Here is an 18704-nt window from a genome sequence, read left to right on the forward strand (position 1 = left end):
GAGGTAAAAGTCAGTGCTGGAGGATAGGAACTGCATGATTAATGACCAAGGGAAAGTTTAGAAGAGCTCCATTTTCTGTTGTAGGATACAGGATAATGGAAACTGAAACAAAATGGACGAACGGAGGGAAATAGTAGAATAATGCAGAAGTGGAAAAGTGTCCGCTTAAGCAAACCAAACTTTGTAGTAACAATGATAACTATAGCTTATAATAGTCTTTTGGAGTTTGGCAAGAAGCAGGAGGAATTTGACTGTAATGGACCAAGATATAGGGAAAAAGTACAACTTATCCAGAATATGTAGGTCCTGATTATGGAATTGACAGCCTTTGTGAAAGGAAGAAAATAAATTGACATAGAAACATCAGAGAAAGAAAGGGTTAACATAGAACCTCATGAAGTGTTACCCGTAGATGAAAAACACTATAGATTGTAATGAGCAGTTTACAAAATGAAGATATACATTATGTCAAACTTAAAGTTAAGAAATCCATTTTCCAGTCTAGGGGGGTATGGTAAATCCACTAGAGAAGCTAAAGTAGCTCTAGAATATTACAAGTATTTGAAAGAGAAATTAACCATTTATTAGATCAGTATTATAACAGATAAATACTGGGCAGAATGCCCTGACGATAATTTTAATGAGTGCACCAAGACTAGATAGATTGGGAATTACATGTGATGTGTCATTATAAAGTGATAGAGATGTTACATGAGAGAGTAAGAAACTAAGCGTACACGATTGGAGAGATATGTTGGATTAGCTGTTTGTTTGCAGGACAGTGAAGAGGTCATGAGAGTAATAGCCACAGACGAGGAATAAGGGCAAAAGTCAAGGAGAAAAACGTAAACAATGTTAAAGCAACCACTGTTGTGGAGAAATCTGATAATGGAGAATAACACGGTTACTGATCAGACCACAAAACAGTTTAGGCTGTTTGATTTGCTGCAAGATGTTGCAATGAATGAATATGAGAAGATAGTCCCAGTTAAAATTAAAGACCCAATTAAAGAATCTACAGTAGGACATTATGGAGTTAAAGTACAGTATGACATTATGGAATTAGGAGAGTATCATCCAATACCTATAGTTCCAATGAGATATAAGAACGATAAACAAATAACTACACGAGCAACTCCTAAGGTGATATCAGGATACTATAGGAAAGAAGATGAGTCAGATCTGGTTCATGAACTGATAAGAAGTTTCTGAGGTGATTTGGATGATAACTAAATTAGTTAATCTGAAACTATTTTGGAAGGTGAGACATTTTGATGATATCAAAGAAAACGGAATTGCACGAGGGGCATATCAATCAAACAATAGATAGCAATATTGGGAGAAATTAAAAGAAGCAGAGAATTAGTAGGTTGCTATCCAAGCCCATAAACACTGATTTGGCAATATATACAGATGCATCTGTAGAGTAAAATATATAAGAAAATGGAAGATGCATGCCTCCATATTTCATAGTGCCACAAAACATTATTTTAAAGAAAGTAGCAATCCAGACAAAAACTGCAAGTGTAGAAGGATAATTTACAAGAAGAGGGTCTCTATTAAATAATGAAGCAAGAAGGAACTTTTTACTTCAAGGAGGAAGGTCAAATACTTATGGAATTTTAAGTGGCTCATGCGTGATTTTCGTGTGACATTAATCACAGTAGCTGGACTGTTGGTCTTAATCATTTTTGAACAAACTGACAAGGAGACTCCTAGGAATGATTTGTTTCAGAAACTGCAGGTTAATGAAAAAGTGTAAAAAGGGTGTAAAACAAACCCATGACAGTAATTTACATTCAGCTCGTCATGCACCTGATAACAGAGCCTGTAAAATAACGTACGTCTAGTAATGTGGAGGCAGAAGCACATCAGGCTTAACCAAAACAACAGCCTTTATTGGCCAACATGAGGAGATCGTGGCACGTAGCAGAATGATGACTGCACAATCCAATAGAGGAGGACTTGATTATTTTGAACAACTGGTAATTATATATTTATTTTATCTAAGAAAGAATAATGCTATTCATGGGCAACAACTAGACATTGTGACTAATAATAAAGTAGATAAGTGAAGTATGTTTAGCGAAACTTTGAATTGTAATGTATTTTATAGAAGCTTAAAAGCACCACAGGAGGTAAACTGTTGTCACGACATCAGAACTACTGGAATGCTGATAGAAAGGATGAACGCATGTATTGACATCAGATGTTATTTAATCAGCCGAGAAAAAAACGTCTTATCTGGTGAAAAGATCAGTTATTTTCAAAACAAATTGACAGTTTATATACTCATTAACCTCGAATGCTTGACTTGTGTCGGCTCTGTGCAGCGCATGCGTAGTCTGTGACCCGGGTCGGTACAGTTAGGGTATGTCGAAAAACTCCCATCTCGTTTTCTTCCCTAACTTTAAAAATCGTCTTACATCGCTGTCAAAGTACCGAAACAGCGTTTACAAAGTAAACATACAAAGAAGCTCAAACGCCCTTTACAAAAAATGGTAAAAACAGGATGATTTTGACCCTGAAGACACAAACGAGATGGGAGTTTTTCAACATACCCTAACTGCACTGACCCGGATTATACGGACTACACATGAGCTGTGCAGATACGGGACAAGACGAGCATTTGAGGTTAAAACATATATAAATTGTCAATTTGTTGATAAAATAACCGACCATTTCTCTAGATAAGACCCTTCCTCCTTGGCTGGAATCGTTTAGAACTCTTTGAAGCTGCATTTTGTAAGTCCAAACTTCAGGGTGCCATTACATAGAGAGAAATCCTTAAATGTTTTCCTCAAAAAAAACTTATTTTTTAACAACTGAAGAAATAAAGACAACATCTTGGATGACAAAGAGGTGAGAACATTATCTGTAAATTTTTGTCATGAAAGTGAACTAATCCTTAAAGATCGAGATAGCGAAACTGGGTACTATCAAGGTACTTCTTATGTCTTTTCATAGTTCTCTATTTTTATTTTTTTAACAAGTTTCTGAAAATGAACTGGTTTTACTTTTATTTTAGAGCTGATTGGAGAAAATGGGGAAAATTAAGAATTGAGTGAAGCTGATGAGAGAAACCATGTCAAAATGAGTCGCTCTCAAACCTCACAGAAATATTTAAAGAAAAACAAAGCCAAGAAATCTTTCACCTGCACTCAGTGTGGAAAGAGTTTCCCATATAAACTAAGTCTTGAGCTTCACATGAGAGTTCACACTGGAGAGAAACCGTATCACTGCACTGAATGTGGTACACGTTTCAGACATGTATCTGCTCTATACAGTCACAAAGAACATTCACAGTAAGTAGATCGGCTTCAGATCCTGCACTTTACTTCAAAGTAACATTTTTTTTTTCCACAGTGAAAAAAATTCACCCTTATCTTCAAAACCAGACCAGCAGATTCAGATCACATCAGAAATGGAGATCCTCTCCAAAGAACAATGTCACAATGTTTTATTATTGTATATGATTTTGCTTTATGATATAAATGATTTCCTACGAGTGTCATTTTATGTTCAATTGTCTTACAATGCAAATGTGTCACTCTTTCATTAAGGAAAGTAAAAGTTCTTGTTCAGGAAGTAAGGAAGTACTGTAACATTTTGCTTAAATAAGAAAATGACTGCTTGTTCAACTGCCTTGCTCTCAGTTCTTTGACTTCAGTTGTACCTCTATCAATATTATATACATTTGTCTGTAAAAAAATATGTACAGGCTGGACAGAGCATCATGATACTTTACTTTAGTTGAACAGCTCTTCAACAGTACCCCAGGATGTACATGACTGACAAGGCGAAACTTCTCTGTCCAAGGTGGAAACCTGTGCTTTTGATGTCCCTGAGACAAGAAGATATGGCTGAGGGTTTTCTTTAGTGGCCGTGATAGTCATCAAGACTTTGGCATGACTGAAACACAAGATAAACATCCCTTTATAAACTCCCCCGTATTTACTCACCCGCTTGACATCCAAGAGGTTCATGTCTTTCTTTTCTTTCTTCAGTCACAAAGAAATTGTTTTTTTTTTTTTTTTGTTTTTTTTTTAAGAAAAACGTTCATTTCACAGCAATCTCTCCATATAGTGAACTTCAATGGTGCATGCCAGTTTGAATTTCAGAATTGCAATTTCAATGCAACTTCTTATGGCTCTAAACCATTCCAGCCGGGGAAGAAGGCTCTTATATAGCAAAACAATGTGTTACTTTCATTAATAAATTCATATTTGTACACGTTTTAACCACAAATGCTGGTCTTGTCTAGCTGTGTATTGAGCATGCGAACTATGTGCAGTCTGGTTCAAGACAATATACGATAAAACCATAGTGCACAGAGTATGCATGTGCATCACAGAGGTAGACAATACCAGCATTTGAGGTTAAAAACTGTATAAATATAAATGTATTCAATCCGTTAAGCACCACAGAAATCCACAATGTTGAGAAAAATCCTTCAATGTTTTCCTCAAAAAACACAATTTCTTTTAGACTGATGAAAGAAAGACATGAACATCTTGGATGACAAAGGGGTAAATTACAGTATATAGCCCTTTTATTTCTAATTTCCTCATCAGGGCCCAGTTTTTCAAAATTAATCCAGTGGGATTTTGGATCACAGATTGGATCATATCTTGGAAATGGGTTTTTCAAAAGTAAAAGAGGGATTTTGAATAAAGATCAGACCATGTAATCCAATCTGACATTTGATTTGGATCAAACCTGCCCTTTGGGTTATTCAAAACTTTGAACTCAGATTGGGATCTGTTTGATCCAAAAAAAAAAAAAGTATAAAAAATATAACCAAATAAACCAAATAAAATAAAAAAAAGTTGTATTTTCTAAGTGAATGATCACAAACTTAACGGTTACTGATGATATATAAATTCCTATATGCCTATATGAAGCATGTCACATCTGATGAAATATGGTAAAAAAACAACAGCAAAATAATATCAAAACTATGAGATGTCAAATAAATGGATGGAAAATCAAAGACGGAAAATGGTGGTATCTGTCCTGTAAATGATTTTTGACTTTTTGATTGTTTTTGTTTTGTTATTTAACATTAGAACATATAAAAAAATGTAAAAAATGGTTGTTTCTTGCAGTGCTTCAATTTCTTACAACTAAAACAAACAATGGCTATTTGTGGCCACTTGTCTACCTGTTGTTCTTTGCTAAGCCAGTAGGCTACACTGTTGGTTTCATTTAAGGCTCCGGTAAACAGCATTTGGTAATCCTAAAATATGGTATCTGGATCACAGTTGTTATAAAAGTAAGATAGATCAGTTAATCCTGGATAGCAAAACATGGCATTTCCAAATACGGACCAATTTGATCCAGATTAAACTTTTTGAAAAACTGAGCCCTGAACATTAAACTCTCTGTCTGGTTATTTTAAAGTTGTTTTTGTTGTTGTTTTTTCTCACTATTTGATCCACCACTTAATTTCCTTCTGTTCATATATGTGCAGGTATCCATACAAAATAGATAATGGTTTTCTGATATCGTCCCCAATACACCAGTTTCAACTTCGACTTAAGAAAACAACATACCCAATAAAAACTACATACACTGTCAAAACACATCTTTCTAAACCTATTTTTTAAAGGTTAAAGTGTAAATAAATTAGTTTTGTCTTTCGCTCCATTAGATTAGATGGAGAAGGTGGGGTTTGTGACCTATACTGATTCCAGCCTCCTGGGGGCGATCGAGACGCTCTTTCTTCATCTTCAGCGCTTGTGAGGATCACTCGATGTGCGCATGCGCGAGTTAGAGAGCGGAGCTGCGTGAGAGAGAGAGAGAGTTGTCCGGTGAGTCCTCTTTTTCTTCTCTATTATTTGCTTTTTGCTGTACTGCGTATGTTATTTTGCGCAATTAGGTTTAGTGTAGCAGGAATTTGAGCTAAATGCCAGATCTGCTTATGAATATCTCTGTAATTTTATTTTATAACGTGCATTCAGTGCAGAGAGGAGACTTTTACTTGGAAAAAATGTTCCTCATTCAACCGGCAAAAACAATCGTTGTGTCTAATGATTATTTGTTTAAGGAGTTGTTTAGGACCAATAGTTTCACAGATGAAGTCTTTCTTAGAACTGGGTAGCCTACTTTTTTATTTAAACTTCTTTTGTTATATGAAACATCTTGAGAGCTGTTGAATAATCTCGACGAACCAGCAAATAATAAGAGACTTTCTATGAACAGGGTACTTTTTTCTTTAAACAAAATGTATGTCAAGTCAAGTCACCTTTATTTATATAGGACTATTAACAATACAGATTGTGTCAAAGCAGATTTACAGTATTAATTAGGAAAATAGTGAGTCAATAATGTAAAAAGTATGTTAGATAACCATGTAGTTGATTAAACATATTTAATAGTCATATTTGAAGATCAAACTTTTGTATGGCAATTGCCTACTCTTTCTGCTGTTACATCAAGTTCATAGTTCTCTCTTTTATTTTTTAACGAGTTTCTGAAAATGAACTGTTTTTACTTTTATTTCAGAGTTTATTGATGAAAATGAGGAGAATGGAGAAATGAGTGAAGCTGATGAGAGAAATCATGTCAAAATGAGTCGCTCTCAAACCAAACACAAAGATTTAAAGAAAAGCAGAGCCAAGAAATATTTCACCTGCACTCAGTGTGGAAAGAGTTTGACAAACAAACATAATCGTGAGCATCACATGAGGATTCACACTGGAGAGAAACCGTTCACTTGTGATCAGTGCGGGAAGAGTTTCTCACAATCTTCAACTCTTAAGGAGCACATGAACATCCACACTAGAGAGAAACTGTACGCATGTGATCAATGTGATAAAATATTTTTGTGGGCTTCAGTCCTGACAAAGCACCTGAGATCTCATAAAAATGAGAGACCACATTCATGTAATTTATGTGGAAAGTGTTTCACATACAAACATAGTCTTGAGCTTCACATGAGAGTTCACACTGGAGAGAAACCGTTCACTTGTGATCAGTGCGGGAAGAGTTTCTCACTATTGTCAACTCTTAAGGTCCACATGAACATCCACACTAGAGAGAAGCTGCACACATGTGAACAGTGTGATAAAACATTTTTGAGGGCTTCAAGCCTGAAGACACACCTGAGAGCTCATACAAAGGAGAAACCATATTCCTGTCATTTGTGTGGAAAGAGTTTCCCATATAAACTAAGTCTTGAGTGTCACATGAGAGTTCACACTGGAGAGAAACCATTCACTTGTGATCAGTGCGGGAAGAGTTTCTCACAATCGTCAAATCTTAAGGAGCACATGAACATCCACACTAGAGAGAAACTACACACATGTGATCAATGTGATAAAACATTTTTGTGGGCTTCATACCTGAAGACACACCTGAGAGCTCATACAAAGGAGAAACCACATTCATGTCATTTGTGTGGAAATAGTTTTTCACGTCTACAAAGTTTGAAAGTACATCAGAAAATACACGCTGGTGTGAAAGATTACATGTGCTTTGAATGTGAGAAGACTTTTACTACAGCGAGCAATTTAAGAAAGCACCAGATGATCCACACTGGAGAAAAACCGTATGTGTGTTCACACTGTGACAAGAGATTCAGCCAGCCAGAAAACCTGAAAACACATGAGTGGATGCACACTGGTGAGAAACCTTATATGTGTTCACACTGTGACAAGAGATTCAGCCGGTCAGAACACCTGAAGACACATGAGAGGATCCACACTGGAGAGAAACCGTATCACTGCACTGAATGTGGGATCTGTTTCACTTATTCATCTGCTCTACGCAGACATACAAAAAACATTCACAGAAAGTAGATCATCTTCAGATCCAGCACTTTCAGATCTGAATATAATCTGGATCAACCAAGAGCCACGACAAAGAAACATCATCTAAAGTTTTCACAGTCAATAAAGTTCATCTTCATCTACAAAACCAGCAGATTCAACTGAGATCATCTCGAAAAAAAGAACAATTTCAAAAAGTTTAATTCTTGTATATGATTTTGCTTCATGATATAAATCATACTGTGTTTTCATATTATGTTCAATTGTCTTCTAATGCATGTGTCAATTGTAGTTTTCTATTTTTAATGAAGGAACGTTGCTTTTTACAAACTGCTCTTGCTCAGGAAGCTGAAGACAGTGCTGTGACACTTTAACCATTTTCTTCTCTGTTTTACTTTAAATGACTAATTATTATTTCACTTATGATATATTTAGGCAAAGCAGATGTCATGCAGCTTTGCTGCTCATTGCTGCTTTTTTTTTTTAGTAATGCATTATCATTTTTGTGCGGGATGCGGGAGATTAAAATGATTGGAGGGACTTCAATAGAAATATATAAACATAAAATATCCAAAAACATACAAATTGTTATTCATCTATTACACAAAAGCAACACGAACAACTAATATAACTTAAAAACGAATAACAGGTGCAAGAATAGGAAGTTTCTGGAATGCAAGAATCCACCGAAAGTTCTTGCGCACTGCTTAATATTGCGTGCGCACGAATCCACTCATTGCAACACACGAAGTGTAGACACTGTTAAATATTCATTGTGCATATATTCATTGTGTTCAGTGGCGGTTCTAGACAAATTTGACTAGGGGGGCCAAGAAGGGGCCAGTGTTTAACCAGAGGGGCACATTAAAAAATGACAACAAGTGATATTTAAAGATTATAAACTTTATTTTACTTTAAAATCATACAAACATTTTAGGGATGCTCATATTGACCGTTCACTGTTAATCGACAGTAAGAAGTACTATAAGTTAAACGGTTTAATTTTTTTTTACGTTTGCTGCATGGTGAAAGAAAAAAATAATGTTTACTCACGGGCGCGTGTCGACACGTGCAGTGCGGCTGTTTAGACATATTTTGATGAGTAAGCACCTGCTTTACCTTCTCTTAGTTTGTGTAACTGATGTAGTAGCCTATGTGCTGCACGATAGCAATGGCGATGTTGCATTATCAGAGAGTGAATCCATGAATAAATGAATTCAAATTCTGAATTAATTATAGTCTTAAAAGTGCGCGCTCCCCTTACAATCACTGGAAAGCTGTCACTCATACATTACTGTAGTTCATCGCAATCTCTCAAAGTTAATAAAAGGTAATAAAATCACATTTACACAGTACAATTAATCTCTTATTTACATCATGTCTACACTTTCTTTGTTTTAATGAGAGAGTTCTCAGAGGTGTAGAATTTCAGCAGAACTAAACCGGCACTTGATCATGAACTAACAATGAACAGCTGTATATTTTTATTAACTAACGTTAACAAAGATTTTACAAAGCCATTTACAAACTTGATTTAATTATCAGTGTAAAAAACAAAAGTAACACGGTTATGTGCAAGAACAACAAGTCACTCACGAAATGAAATTGTTTTGCTTACCTTCGACTCTTGCAACAGGAGAAATAAATCGTAGCTCCTCTATCCAAGAGTAGTTCTAATTGTTGCTGCAGTGTTTGTGTGCGCCGCTCTAATTTACCCATGTAAGTAGAACGATGCGTCGCATTAGTTCCGCTTTTGGCGCTCGTGTGTAAAACCATAATTAATTAATTTTTTTTATTTGGTCAGTACGGGGGGGCCACAGGGGTGGCCAAGGACATGTCTACAGGGGCACGGGCCTCCCTTGGCCTCCGTGTAGAACCGCCACTGATTGTGTTATAAGAGTTGTATGAGATCGCGATGAACTGAGATAGGCAGGGAGCATTGTTTGCTCGCATTCTGCCATGCATGCACACAGCAGCCCATGCTTGCTTTTCTGTTAAGAATAAGATCGATGTACTCAAAAAATCTGTATAGGTAACTTCAATACAGGCTTTTGCGGGCGGGAGAGGGACAAAACATGAATCTCACGGGCGGGAGTGGGACGAGATAACATATATTTCCGTGCAGACTGAAAAATCTGTCACGCACAGGTCTCTACCTCTAAGCATATCAGCTCCCGCGCCCCCCTCTGTGAACTCTGGCGCCTCGGTGTTTTTAAAGGGAAAGTAATCAAAATAATCGTCCTGGAAAAATTTAATCGATTATAGGTTCTGAATGTCGATTTCGATTACTTTTCGATTAATCGCCCAGCCCTATTATGAAACATTGTGCAGTGCTTGTTTGCTAGAACTGTGTTCTCCTAGTGTTCATCTATGGAGATAAGAATTGCTATAGTAAGGGCTTTCTCTGTTTCCTTATGTGTGGAAAAATACCAGCTGCTAGAAGATGTAACCTTGAAGGTTAGGGAAGAGATATAAGGAGGAAACCCTCCCTTTTTCGTCACAGTCTGCAGCAATGTGTGATTATGAAGGACAACTGACTGAGTTTGTCTCTTGAGCAGTAAGAGTTTATTTTTGCCACAACAGCTGGCAGCTGGAAAACAACCAAGTTTAATATTTGGTTTGGTATAATAGAAACAAAATAAATGTTAAATGGTTTCCCGGATGCCAGATCCTTTTTATCACAAACACTTTATTGCAGTTGTTGCTGCTAAGGGTGGCCTAAACAGTTATTATGTTTAGGGAGCAAACACTTGTATTTCTAATTTACTCATCTGAAGATTAAACTCTGGCCATTTTAAAGTTTTTTTTTTTTTTCCTCACTATTTGATCCACCACTTCATTTCCTTCTATTCCTATATGTGCAGGTATCCATACAAAAGAGATCATGGTTTTTGTTTGCATTCTGAACAAACTTTGTAAGATGTCTGATAAAATGTCTCGTCTAGTTGAAGATTAACCCAACTTTAAACTTGATAATGCTGAAAACCAGTATGAATATTATGAGGACTCCAGGTATATTAATCTCTTCAACCCACTGAAGAGCCAATAATAGTGCAATAATTTCTGTAGCATACACTGATAGATGATATTTAGATTCTTGTCTGTTTTTATCATTTATACTCACTAGAAGCTGAAAATCAGCTACAGACATTGGGAATAACCACAGCCCCTTTACTCCTCATTATTTGCTTTCCATCCAACACTATTCAGATTTACATTCATGTTCCCAGCAGTTTCCTAATACTCTTTAACTGGGTGTATTTCTGAATGCCCTTTAACAGTAGCCCAATACACCAGTTTCAGCTTCAACCTAAGAAAACTACATACCCAATGAAAACTACATACAATGTCAAAACACATCTTTGAAAAAAAAAATAAATAAATAATAATAATAATTTTAAGTGTAAATAAATTTGTTTTGTCTGTCTTTCCATTAGATTAGTTTGTGACCTATACAGATTCCAGCCTCCTGGGGGCGATCGAGACGCTCTTTCTTCATCTTCAGCGCTCGTGAGGATCACTCGATGTGCGCATGCGCGAGTTAGAGAGCGGAGCTGCGTGAGAGAGAGAGAGAGAGAGAGAGAGAGAGAGAGAGAGAGAGAGAGAGAGAGAGAGAGAGAACGTTGTCCGGTGAGTCCTCTTTTTCTTCTCTATAATTTGCTTTTTGTCGTCCTGCATATCTTCATTTGCGTAATTATGTTTGAGTGTAGCAGGAATTTGAGGTAAATGTCAGCTTCACGTATGAATAACTGTGTAATTTTATTGATAACGTGTATTCAGTGAAGAGAGGAGACTTTTACTTGAACAAATGTCCTCCATTCAACCGGCAAAAACAATTGTTGTGTTTAATGATTATTTGTTTACGGAGGACCAATAGTTTCACAAATGAAGTCTTTCTATGAACTGGGTAGCCTACTTTTTTTCTTTAAACTTCTTTTGTAATAGCAAACATCTTGAGAGGTGTTGAATAATCTCGACGAACCAGCAAATAATAAGAGACTTTCTATGAACTGGGTACTTTTTTCTTTAAACAAAATGTATGTCAAGTCAAGTCACCTTTATTTATATAGCACTTTTAACAATACAGATTGTGTCAAAGCAGATTTACAGTATTAAATAGGAAAATAGTGAGTCAATAATACAAAAAGTATGTTAGATAATTGTGTAGTTTAAACAGTATTAAACATTTAATAGTCTAATTTGAAGATCAATCTTTTGTATGGCAATTGCCTACTTTCTGCTGTTACATCAAGTTCACGGTTCTCTCTTTTACTTTTAAACGAGTTTCTGAAAATTAAATGTTTTTATTTTTATTTCAGAGTTTATTGATGAAAATGAGGAGAATGGAGAAATGAGTGAAGCTGATGAGAGAAATCATGTCAAAATGAGTCGCTCTCAAACAAAATGCAAAGATTTAAAGAAAAGCAGAACCAAGAAATCTGTCACCTGCACTCAGTGTGGAAAGAGTTTGACAAACAAACAAAGTCTTGAGCTTCACATGAGAGTTCACACTGGAGAGAAACCCTTCACATGTGATCAGTGCGGGAAGAGTTTCTCACAATCGTCAACTCTTAAGGACCACATGAACATCCACACTAGAGAGAAACTGTACGCATGTGATCAATGTGATAAAACATTTTTGTGGGCTTTAAGCCTGACAAAGCACCTGAGAGCTCATACAAAGGAGAAACCACATTCATGCCATTTGTGTGGAAAGAGTTTTGCACATCTACAACATTTGAAAGCACATCAGAAAAGACATACTGGTGTGAAAGATTACATGTGCTTTGAATGTGAAAAGACTTTTACTACAGCTGGAAAATTAAAACAGCACCAGAGGATTCACACTGGAGAAAAACCTTACACGTGTTCACACTGCGACAAGAGATTCAGACAGTCAGGAGTCCTGAAAAGACATGAGAGGATCCACACTGGAGAGAAACCGTTCACATGTGATCAATGCGGGAAGAGTTTTGCACACAAAGGACAACTTAAGAGTCACATGAGCATCCACACTGGAGAGAAACCTTATATGTGTTCACACTGCGACCAGAGATTCAGACTCTCAGAAATCCTGAAAACACATGAGATGATTCACACTGGAGAGAAACCGTATCACTGCACTGAATGTGGGATCTGTTTCAGACATTTATCTTCTCTACGCAGACACACAAAAAACATTCACAGTGAGTAGATGATCTTCAGATCTGATGCTGCACACAATAATGAATCAAGCAATAAAATGTAATCTGGATCAATCAAGAGCCATGACAAAGAAACATCATCTAAAGTTTTCACAGTCAATAAAGTTCATCTTCATCTTCAAGACCTGCAGTTTTAACTGAGATCAACTCGAAAATAAAGTTCCTCTCTAAAGAACAATTTCAAAAAGTTTTATTTTTGTATATGATTTTACTTCATTCATGTTATGTTCAGTTGTCTTCTAATGCATATCTGTCACTTGTAGTTTAATTTGTCTTTCATGAAGTAGCTGTTTACAAACTGTTCTTGTTGAGTCTGGGACACTTTAATAATTTTATTCACTGTTTTTTAAAAAAAAAAACTAGTTATGATATATTTAGAAAAAAGCAGATGCAAGATATACTGTTGAGTAGCTTTGAAACTGATCTTTATTTGTTACTCATCCATTTACTTTTGCTTTTTAGTAATTATTATTTTTGATATTGTATCAACGACTTGTATTGTCTGCTTGTTGTATTTGCTTTAGGGGGAAAACGTCATTGTATAGTTTTAGTTATAATATTGGAAAGCCATGTAGTGTTATGTTTGCTTTTTGGGCTTTCTGCTTTAAATTTCTCAATAAAACTCTTGAATTGATTTTAATTGAAAGTCGGTAATACTTTACAATAAGGTTCTTTAGTTAACATTAGTTAACCACATTAGTTAGCATGAACTAATAAATGAACTGCACTTATACAGCATTTATCTTAATTCAACATTTACTAACACATTATTACAATTGTTGTTAGTTAGTTAATGCAGTGTGAACTAACATGAACAAACAATGAACAATTGTATTTCCGTTAACTAACGTTAATGAAGATAAGTAAATACAGTAACAAATGTATTGCTCATGGTTAGTTCATACTTTAACTAATGTTTAACTAATGAACCTTATTGTAAAGTGTTACCTGAAAGTCTTTATTGTCATTGTCTTTTTCTGAATAAAGTGAAATTAGTCATTGAATAGCCTGTCCATGTCATAAAACTGATATATTTAATCTATACAGGTGAATTTTGAACATGCTTTGTATGATATCATATTATATGTCTTGTCTAGATGTAGACTTGCCATTTAATAAACAAAGTTTATTAACTAAAACTAACAAATAATCTAAGACAAAGCACAGATAACTGTTCTTAATAGCTGTATTTCCTCCACCCAATTAAGCTTCTTCTTCGACATTTTATAGCGGTTGGCAAACCAGTTTTAGGTGCATGAACTATATGAAGTGTATAATTTAATACTGTGAAGTTGCTTTGACACAATCTGAATTGTATAAAGCGCTATATAAATAAAGGTGACTTGACTTGACTTGAAGTTCTTCTGTAAGTTGTAATCTTTCGATTTCATTTAGATTTTATTACAATATGTTCAACTGTTTCAGGAAGATCATATTTAACACAAAGTCCAGACTCATGTTTTCCTGTTGTAAATAATGATTGATTAAGTGCAGTGTGTCCAATTCTAAGACTAGATATAATGCTGTCTTCCTTTCTATTCACAAAAATTTCTCTAATTTCCAATTTTTTTTGAATATTATATAAATGTTGTCTTTTTTTCTCATCATCCAATTTACATTGCCACACATATATTATTTCTAATTTACTCATTGGGACATTAAACTGTCTGTATGTTTTAGTGTTTTGTTTGTTATCCCACTATTTGATCAACCACTTAATTTCCTAATATTCCTGTATGTGCTGGTATCCATACAAAAGAGATCATGGTTTTTGTTTGCATTCTGAACAAACTTTGTAATATGTCTGATAAAATGTCTCGTCTAGTTAAAGATGTAAAACACAGTCTGAACATATGAGGACTTCAGGTATATTAATCTCTTCCACCCACCGAAGAGCCAATAATAGTGCAATCGTTTTCTGATACTATTTTAACTTGATGTATTTCTGAATGCCTTTTACAGTAGCCCAATACACCAGTTTCAGCTTCAACCTAAAAAAACTACATACAATGTAAAAACACATCTTTGGAAAAATGTTAAGTGTAAATTAATTCGTTTTGTCTCTCGTCTCATTAGATTAGATGGAGAGGGTGGGGTTTGTGACCGATTTCATCCTCCTGGGGGCGATCGAGACTCTCTTTCTTCATCTTCAGCGCTTGTGAGGATCACTCGATGTGCGCATGCGCGAGTTAGAGAGCGGAGCTGCGTGAGAGAGAGAGAGAGAGAGAGAGAGAGAGAGAGAGAGAGAGTTGTCCGGTGAGTCCTCCTTTTCGTCTCTATTATTTGCTTTTTGCTGTCCTGCATATCTTCATTTGCGTAATTAGGTTTCAGTGTAGCAGGAATTTGAGGTAAATGTCAGCTTCACGTATGAATAACTGTGTAATTTTATTGATAACGTGTATTCAGTGAAGAGAGGAGACTTTTACTTGAACAAATGTCCTCCATTCATCCGGCAAAAACAATCGCTGTGTCTAATGATTATTTGTATTGAGTTGTTTAGGTAGGACCAATAGTTTCACAAATGAAGTCTATCTATGAACTGGGCAGCCTACTTTTTTTCTTTAAACTTCTTTTGTAATAAGAAACATCTTGAGAGTTGTTGAATAATCTCAATGAACCAACAAATAATAAGAGACTTTCTATGAACTGGGTACATTTTCTTTAAACAAAACAGATTGTGTCAAAGCAGCTTTACAGTATTAAATAGTAAAGTAGTGTATTAATAATGCAAAAAGTATGTAAGATAGTTGATTAGGGGAGAGTGGGGTGAGTTGTGCCAGTTTTTACTCAAAGTGACTTTATAGTGAAGCCATGATAGTAATCCCTCCAATTTAAACATGTATTCATATATTTCAGGATGCTGTGCATCCCTGTGAACAATAACTTTGGATCTGAAATAAACTGATTCAGAATTATAGCTTTCTGAAAAAAAGTGGTCTTGCGGCACAACTTGCCCCCGGTGCGGGGTAAGTTGTGCCTTTGGGGAGAATACATTGGGATACATTGTGCCAGTGATTATTTAAGTTAAAAAGAACATGTTAATGTCATGAACTGTAATGCTATATAAAATCAAGACAAATTCAATACAAAATTACTAATTTAAGGTTTATTTATTGTTCCCCTTTTACACTATACTAAAACTCAAATACACAATGCATGATATTTGTGAATAATTAGAACGCTCTCTGTCAACAAAACACTGTCTGTCACTTATGTAACATATAAGAAAAAAGTGACTTATTTCTGAACATCCCATTGTGACTTAAGCCACTTAAAAAACTGACAAACGGCAGATAAATGAAACACTGATGAGGCACGCTCATCTCCTTATACAGATTATCTCTGTGGGTATCTAAATCTAGATCAGGGATGCCCAACCCTGTTCCTGGAGATCCACCATCCTACAAAATTCAGCTCAAACCCTAATCAAACACCCCTGAACCAGCTAATTCATCTCTTAGGTAGCATGTGATGATTACAGACAGCTGTGTTGGAGCAGGACTGGAACTAAAGTCTGCAGGTACTGTAGGTGGATCTCCAGGAACAGGGTTGGTCAGCCCTGGTTTAGATCCAGACTCAGACCCAGACACCCCAGCCAAACAATTTTGAAGGACTAGCATGATCCAACAGTTTAGAGCTAACATTGGGCTAAGTGTATAGACTCACTGTGTAGCCTAGTAAAGCACTAAAATGTGTAAAATATATCCAAACTTGTCTATAATTGTTCAGACGCAACAATCAAAAAATCTTGATCATATCAATTTTACTTTGAAAGGCAAAAAACAGTTTTTTTTGAGCTAAAATGTGCTTAGCTCTCGTGCCATGTGTCTCTCCTCTTTGGGGGATGGGGTAAATTGGATGGCTCTTCAGAAGTATGTGGTCACATGACCACTTTCGTCTATGGTTTTCTAGAAACAAGTGGTGGAACTGCTTCCCCCCCATGGCACAAATCACCCCGCTCTCCCCTATACATATTTAATAGTCTAATTTGAAGATCAAACTTTTGTATGGCAATTGTCTACTTTCTGCTGTTACAACAAGTTCATGGTTCTCTCTTTTATTTTTTAACGAGTTTCTGAAAATTAACTGTTTTTATTTCAGAGTTGATCAAAGAAATTGAGGAGAGTGAAGAATTGAGTGTAGCTGATGAGAGAAATCGTGTCAAAATGAGTCGCTCTCAAACCAAACCCAAAGATTTAAAGAAAAGCAGAGCCAAGAAATCTGTCACCTGCACTCAGTGCGGAAAGAGTTTGACAAACAAACAACATCTTAAGCATCACATGAGGATTCACACTGGAGAGAAACCGTTCACTTGTGATCAGTGCGGGAAGAGTTTCTCACGATCATCACATCTTAAGGATCACATGAACATCCACACTAGAGAGAAACTGTACGCATGTGATCAATGTGATAAAACATTTTTGTGTGCTTCAAACCTGAAGACACACCTGAGAGTTCATACAAAGGAGAAGCCACATTCATGTCATTTGTGCGGAAAGAGGTTTGCACGTCTACAAAGTGTGAAAGTACATCAGAAAATACACACTGGTGTGAAAGATTACATGTGCTTTGAGTGTGAAAAGACTTTTACTACAGCGAGCAATTTAAGAAAGCACCAGATGATCCACACTAGAGAGAAAACGTAACACTGCACTGAATGTGGGATCCGTTTTAGACATTTATCTTCTCTACAGTCACACAAAAGACATTCACAGTAAGTAGATCATCTTCAGATCCAGCAGATTCAACTGAGATCCACTCGATAAATACAGTTCCTCTCTAAAGAACAGTTTCAAAAAGTTTTATTCTTGTATCATGATATACACTCACTGGCCGCTTTATTAGGTACACCTTACTAGTATCGGGTTGGAACTTCTTGCCTTCAGAACTGCCTTAATCCTTCGTGGCATAGATTCAACAAGGTACTGGAAATATTCCTCAGAGATTTTGGTCCATATTGACTTTGTTGTTGCTGCAGATTTGTCAGCTGCACATCCATGATGCGAATCTCCCGTTCCACCACATCCCAAAGGTGCTCTATTGGATTGAGATCTGCTGACCGTGGAGGCCATTTGAGTACAGTGAACTCATTGTCATGTTCAAGAAAGCAGTCTGAGATGATTCACACTTTATGACATGCCACGTTGTTCTGCAGGAAGTAGCCATTTGAAGTAGGGATGCACCGATCCGACTTTTTCAGTCCCGATACCGATCCGATACCATTGTTGAATTAATAATAAACTGCATACCTTACACCTTCCTTCCACCATGTAGAAGAAACTAAAGGCACCAAACTTTCCTAACTAAACATTACTTTCCTAACTAAGACAAAACAGATGTAATGCATTGAATACTTATTTATTTGTTATTTAAAGAACAATTCTGCATTCAAATCGAAAATAGAATGCAGTCAAACTTCTTAAAGTAAATTTAAATAGTCTGGAGCCTTTCATTTAATGTGTCTTTTTACACAATGCAAAAAGGCCATCTTTACAAATGTTACAACATTTTCAGTGCCGTAAGTCAGTCATTCCCAAAGGCGGGGTCCCGACCCACAAGTGGGTCGCGGGAGATTTTGTATGGGTCGCCAAGTCGAGCACTATTTTTCAGTGCGCTATATACTCTTGATTAAAATTTATATGTGTAGTTCACCTATAAGCCGCACGAGGGAGCTCGTCGTTTTCTTCTGCTTTCTTTTTTTGTTGTTGTTCTTTAGCTGCGCTCTGCA

The 18704-nt window shown here is 36.1% G+C and overlaps 1 protein-coding gene across 1 annotated transcript; it reads left to right on the top strand.

Annotated features, from left to right (window-relative positions):
* Positions 1–6509: 6509 nt before the first annotated feature.
* Positions 6510–18407, top strand: LOC141330480 (uncharacterized). The gene is made up of 4 exons (XM_073835532.1): positions 6510–7798; positions 11210–11282; positions 12094–12958; positions 17057–18407. The coding sequence occupies exons 1-4, from the start codon at positions 6540–6542 to the stop codon at positions 17620–17622; spliced, it is 2763 nt and encodes a 920-aa protein (XP_073691633.1). The 5' UTR covers positions 6510–6539; the 3' UTR covers positions 17623–18407.
* The last annotated feature ends 297 nt before the right edge of the window (positions 18408–18704 follow it).

The sequence above is a fragment of the Garra rufa genome, chromosome 1 (assembly GCF_049309525.1).
Source record: "Garra rufa chromosome 1, GarRuf1.0, whole genome shotgun sequence".
Taxonomy (NCBI): Eukaryota; Metazoa; Chordata; class Actinopteri; order Cypriniformes; family Cyprinidae; genus Garra; species Garra rufa.